This window comes from Diaphorina citri, unplaced genomic scaffold (genome assembly GCF_000475195.1).
Source record: "Diaphorina citri unplaced genomic scaffold, Diaci psyllid genome assembly version 1.1 scaffold12250, whole genome shotgun sequence".
NCBI classification, from domain to species: domain Eukaryota; kingdom Metazoa; phylum Arthropoda; class Insecta; order Hemiptera; family Psyllidae; genus Diaphorina; species Diaphorina citri.
This window is the reverse complement of record NW_007389621.1, coordinates 1-6,611: the sequence shown is the minus strand read 5'-3', so window position 1 is coordinate 6,611 and position 6,611 is coordinate 1. Positions and strand designations below refer to the sequence as shown.

Genomic DNA, 6,611 nt, shown 5'->3' with positions numbered 1-6,611 from the left:
ACTGTTATCATTATAGGTGGACAACTTTAAAACCACTTTAGAACAGAAGTGGGAGTCTAGTTTTGGAGTTTTCATTTCGATTCTGAGGATCCTGAATTATTTTATTTACAGTTCCTTTCCATCTTACATCCATGAATCCATAAAATTCTCACAAGTTTTATATCAAAACACAAACTCCAGATTTGAAATTTTCACTTTTTCAGGGGGTTCTTAATGAATGTTTCCTAAAAAAAAGATGATTATTTAGAGGGAAGGACCTTCTACAACCTCCCCGACCGAGTTATTTTCTCGGTAAAAATGTGAGTAAGGATTGGAGTTTGTATACTCTCACTAGATAATTATTTTACAAAAAAAAGAAAAACTCCAGAAGAAAAAGAAACTGTTTTAGTTATTTGTAAGGATTTCTTTTCTTTCAGACTAAAATAAAAAAATTACATTCATGATATTTTGAACTAACAAAGATATAATAGAAACAAAAAACACAGACCTTGTCCCATAACTCTATATGCAATTTAAGGTTTAGTACCTTTGGTTCCAGGTAAGTCTAATGCAGGTTCATATTAAGTGTTTATAAACGTATTCGTTTAGAGTTTTGTCGGGTATATATTGGTTCAAGCAGGTAGGGACCTTTTCTTTTGTGTAGGATACTACCTAGATTTAGAAAAGAGTGGTACAATGAAGAATATGTCTAAAAACGACTTCTGATGGACCTACGTAACTAATGTCGGGGCCTAAAACCGACTTCTCGCAGACACTGGTTGGCAAGACTAAAGTAACAATTGCAGGTTAGTCAACTACTTCAAAATCCTCCAAATACGTTTACGTATTCCTTTTTGGTTTCCTATTGACTGTGGTAGGATATATTACCACGTTAAATTTGGTATAGTTTTTGGTGGTGCCAAGAAACCTCACTTTAAGGGTTTTTTTTAGTCTTTTTTTTTTTTACGATCCGTAATTGAGTTTGTTTATAACGAGAGGCGTCACTGAAAAACTCACCCAATTAGCCCCGGCTAAAAAATAAAAGGATCGGGGGTAACATCAAATCTATTATTAAATTAGGGATGAATCTCTGATTATACACAATTACTACGAACAAAAGAGTAATACATGATAGAGGAGAGTAAGTCGAACTAGTTTCGAACTAATATTTCGGTGGTTATACATCTTAGTGTCCCATGGGAAAAAAAAGAATTAATCCCAAATCAGTAGAATCATGTTTTACATCACCGACATTTTTGTAGGTCCGGGAGCACGTATGACCGGGGTTTCCTTTTTTTCGTATAAGGAGACAATAACGGAATCTCAACAGCAAGGTACATTGAAACTCTAGGCCGTTCAAACCATTGATTGTGGGAGCAAAAATTCAATGGTGAGGATACGTTTGACTCTTTTTCTGTTATAGAAGAGGTGAGTTGGGACCATGTGAGTTTAAGATACCCTTATAAAAAGGATTTTTGTTTAAAAAAAAAAAAAGTTTTTTAAAACTTTTTTAACCTTTCAAAAAAGGGGTTTTCCAAAAAAAAGAAGAACCCCTACCTTTCCAATTTTTTCTTTTCAAAAAAAAACCACGTTTTTGAAAAAACGGGTTTTTTTTTTTTTCATTTTTTTGACTGTGGGTTAAGTTTGGATTTTTTTTTATTTTTTTTTTTTTAAAATTTTTTCCAAAAGGTTAAAATTTTGGGGGGGTAAATTGGGGTTTTGGTGTTCCGGTTACCCTTTTTTTTTTTTTTTTTTTTTTTTTACGGGGGGGAAATTCCGTATTTTTGAAATTTTTTTTGTTTTATTTTCAGGAAAACGAAAGAAAGAGGCGTTTTAAAGGGGGGTAAAAACCCCCTCACCCCAAAAAATTTTTTTTTTTAACCCCGGGCTTTGTTTAAAAAAAAACTTTTTAAAAAAAAAAAGGGGATCGAAGGGGGTTTTAAAACCCCCCAAAAAAAAAACGAAAAAAAAAAATTTTCTTTAATTTATTTTTGAAAATTTTTAGGGGTTAATTTTAAAAAAATCTGGCCACCCGGAAACCAAAAAATAAAAACAAAAAAGCCCCGGGTAACCAAAAAAAAAAAAAAAAAGAAAAATTTTGACTTTCTAAATATTAGGTACCTATTTTGGAATGCATTATTTACTTACATTAAACGTGATCTTCTTCAAACAAATGCTGTGGTTTTGTTTGACAAATCTGCCTCTTCTCATGGAAACAATAGAAAAAAAAACAACAAAAAAAAACTCTATTTTACAGTCTTTTGGCGCCCACATGAATAAAAAGTTCATCAGGGGTAGCCACTGTAGTAGTACTTAGTACATTCAAGTACAACACAGTATTTGTTACTATCGTCCTGCATTATAGAGCAATAACGCCAGGGGTTCCAATACTTTACAGCATGGGGCTTTCTCAGCACACGACTTAACTTGTAAGCTTTGGAAACAAAAAGTGATGTAATAGAGAATTCTTTAGAAACTAAAACCACGAAATTTATTCTTTCAATGTTTTTTATTAAAATTAGAAAAACCCAAATAAAGATCTCTTCAAACCCTTTGTATTTATGCATTACATTTTTTGTAAAACAATGATTGTTTAGGGAGTTATGACGTCATCGACGGCCATTTTGGAGAGAGGAAAGGAAAGAGCGTTTTCGCGGGTAAATCGGAAATTTGAATTTCAAACTAAAATATCTCGGGAGAAAAAAATCATAAAAATATTCTGAAAAAAGTTTTGTTTATTTTACATTATTTGTGGTTAATCTAATATAAATTTGAAAAACACCTTCGTTCTCTATTATAGGCTTATCTTGCCAAATAATATATCCGGTGCTGAAGTAACATGTACTCAAGTATTTGAAGATTTGTGCACGCTGAGTGTCACGTGGTCATATAATCATATTTGAGGAAAAAATCCCAATCCAATGATTTTCATTGTTATCTTTCAGTTCGATCTCCATTGCAACGAAAACAAATGGAAGCTCACGGCCGTGGGAACTTTGAGCATTGTGGCCCGAATCCTGGGAATGCCTCTGACAGCTTTCGTGTCCGACAGGTAAACACCAATCTCAGTGGTGTAGTGGTTAGCGGTGGACTTTGGTTCAACAGATTGGTGGTTCAAGTCCAAGTAAAGTCATAAAATTTAGCGTAGTGTATCAAGCGGGGAATGACATTTGTGACAAGTATTTCATGCTTACAATTTTAAATTCCTTTTCCTCCTTTACTTTCAGACTGGGAATTGAGTTTTAACGGGATCGAACCGGATATTTATTTATTTAATACATCAAATGGGTTCTTGCCCTTTACTAACTTTGTTACAATAATAATTCCCTATCTGTCCTGACCAACCAACCTGTCAAAAAAAAAAAATTATAAATAAATAAAAAAATAATCAACAATAAACGTACTTGCACAACCAACCCATCAACTAAAGTCAACAAATTAAGTTGAGCATGCCGATCGGGTATTGATCCTAAATTAATCTCGATATAATCAGTGAGCTCAAAAGTTGAGATAAGTAAGGCTATTTTGTATGCAGTACGTACGTCAAAAATAAACTAGCACAGCCACTTGGGTTTTGAAGTACGTAGTACGTACAGATTAATAATAAGGGCACTACAAAATAACAAGTATCTAGTAATTCGCCTTAAAAACCACTTGAATAAAAATCCAATTACCTAGTTAAAGTGTTTGGGGTAAAGGAACTTTAGGATCGAAAGCAAAACATCATAAGAGGCTTAGGGCCGGTTTCTAACATCCTCTGTTGGCTCGCGAGTTTGTAAACCAATGGTTTACCCAAACTCCGGAGTTACTCTGGAATGACGAATCGCCTATGGTCTATGATCGCCGTTGTGGCCGCGCACTTAGGCCCATTCGGACACATTCAATTTCATGACTTTGTTTTTCAGGTTCGGTCGGAGATATGTGATCATATTTGGAACCATACTATCCTGTCTGTTTGGTACTCTACGGGCCTTGTCACCAAACTATGAAACATTCCTCGCTTTTGAACTACTGGATGCTTTCTTTGCGGCTGGCTTCTATCACTGTGCAGTTGTTTTAGGTAAAAGACCCTCAACAACTATGCTGCTGGAGTTAAACCTTTGCCTTTGAATTTTCTACGAAGGGATTATTTCTAGGACTGTTTTGAGAATATTTCACTGTAAAGGACCATTTCCGTAAATGCCCTTCTCCTTGCTGAGAGCAGTCGGAGTTGTGTGAAAAACCTTTCTTATTGACATGGTTTGGTATCGGTAAAAGTTGGGCTATTAAAGTCCTATGTCATATTTAAGCCCTATATCTGATTAGGCTTTTGTGATTATGGTGTGGTTTGACTGCTTATGTGCTTATAGTTCGTAGATTCGTAAAACCTTAACCCATCCCTTGGAGCAGTTGCATCCACACCTAAGCCTCAGAGCAGGCTTTTTGTGTATGGCTTATAGTTCGATCCATATAGCTTGGTTTGACTGTAACTTAATCATTTTGTACTTTGATTTATTTCCTCCAGGTGTTGAGCTCATAAGTCCTAGCAAAAGAATCTGGGCCACTATCATCATCAATTGTGCCTACACAGTGGGGGATATCTTCTTAGGAACTGTGGGCTACTATTTCCGCTACTGGCGCCATTTCCTTCTTGTCATTTATCTGCCGGGGGCTTTCTTTATCTCCTACTTCTGGTGAGTAGAATTCACATTCTTCTTCTTTATTACTTTCTATTTTTTACTTCCTATTACTACAGTATAGCGAGCTATACTAGTAATGAAAGTATTGCAATCGGTCCAAATTTTCAAAATCGGGAAATGGTTGGAAATATCCGTTTTAGGATCCCCTGATGTCCAAAAAATGGTTTTTAGCCCATGATCTGTACGTACGTACGTTTATATGGGAAAAAGTACAAAAAAGTTGTGTACAAAATATCTCAAGAACGGTTTGTCATAAAGCGATGAAATTTAGTATGATATCCCGATATGGTCCAAGGACGCGACTGTAACAATTTGGTAAAAATTGGACAGTCACTCATCCAGATATCAACCAAAGTCAATGTTGCTTAGAATTTAAAAAAAAAAAACATTTTTTTCATTCTTTATATTATGATTCCTTATTACACGGGGAGTATTTTAAGATAGGAAATTTTCGACCAAATATTGGCCGCCGTAGGCGGCCGATTTTTGGTTTGGAAAAATAAAATAATAATAAAAAAAGTTCAATTTCTGGACACTTTTAAATGATCCCTTATTACATGGGGAGTATTTTGAGATATAAAATTTTCCACCAAAAATCGGTCGCCTCGGGCGGCTCGGGACTTTTTCCAAACACGTATTCTGCAAATGTAATAGAAAGTCGTGTGATGTTCACACCAGATTTTTTATCATGTGAAGGTGGTCTCTTCTTGATCCCTTGTGTCGCATCAATTTTTTTTTTTTTTTTGTCTGTGTGTCTGACCCCATAGAAGGACTTATCCAAACCTGGTCGACCTATATATCAAATTAATTTATTCCATTGAATTATTTCATTCCTAGGATATTCCCAGAGTCCATCCGATGGCTAGTTTCCATGCAGAGGTACGACGAGGCAGCCAAAATCATAGAGAAAATGGCGCGCTGGAATAATGTCAAGCTGGACTTTGACATCAAGGAAGCCCTGTCTATGAGCAAAAGTGCCGAGGAGAAAAGTAAAGAACCACAGCTGGTAGGTTCCTCTTTTAATGTAATTCAGCCAGCCTAGTCAGCTCCTGAACAGATAAGGTTCGTTCTCGGAACGGCTGGCTTTCTCCTATCCTGTCTTTCTTCTCTCTTTAGTTTCGGGACTATAATAGCTCAGCAGTTATAGTTTCCTTTTTTTTAAAAAAAAGTTCTCCCAGTACTTATTATGTTAAGGCGGTCTTTTCTTGATCCCTAGTGTGCCGCGTCCATTTTTGTTTAGGACTATTGCACTGCAGCTTACCTTGATTCTTGTTCCGGGGTCCATCTTGTTTTAGAGTTACGTACAAAGCATCATGGAGGCTGCCAGATCTTGGACGCTGATGTTCAGACTAGCCATTTGCTCATTTTGCTGGTAAGTCGAAAATGTTCCCAGTCAACACAAAGCATGAATCTCTCGCACATGTCCTGTATTTACCTGAGGGGCGGAAATAAAATATCTACTATAATTATCATAATTATAAAAACGAGATCCATTCACAATCACATACTAATCGCCGCTCTATCTCCAGAACCCCTACACCTAGAAAGCTGAAATTTGGTAGGAATACTCCTAATAATTATGTTCTAGATCGGCAGTAGGAGAGGATTTTGCCGAAATCTAAACCGATCTTGAGTTATGATCAAGCTGCTAGTATTTTATAAATGAAGGAATAAACAAAAGGTAGAAACACACTATCATCAAGTCACGTGAGCTCATGGGGAGTCAGAAAGATGTAGTTTAAAGTTTTCCCGTAATATTGTAGGTAATTTCTTTCAGGACAGCTACATTACTATCACGTCACGTGAAATTACACTATTATGGGAAAACTACATCTTTCTGACTCCCTACGAACTCACGTGACGTGAAGTGATAGTAGTGAGTTTCTACCTTAGGATTTTCAACTTACCAATGTCCTCTGTGTCCCAGGATGACCTGTTCGTTTGTCTGGTACG

General features: G+C 36.0%; 1 protein-coding gene across 1 annotated transcript; it reads left to right on the top strand.

The window, feature by feature from the left end:
- Positions 1–2,885: 2,885 nt before the first annotated feature.
- LOC103522872 (organic cation transporter-like protein) lies at positions 2,886–6,606 on the top strand (the record flags this gene model as incomplete). Its single annotated transcript, XM_026832776.1, has 6 exons — positions 2,886–3,031; positions 3,885–4,039; positions 4,484–4,652; positions 5,496–5,664; positions 5,899–6,030; positions 6,586–6,606. Coding segments are annotated over exons 1-6 (777 nt in total), but the record flags the coding sequence as incomplete, so codon positions are not given.
- Positions 6,607–6,611: the final 5 nt, after the last annotated feature.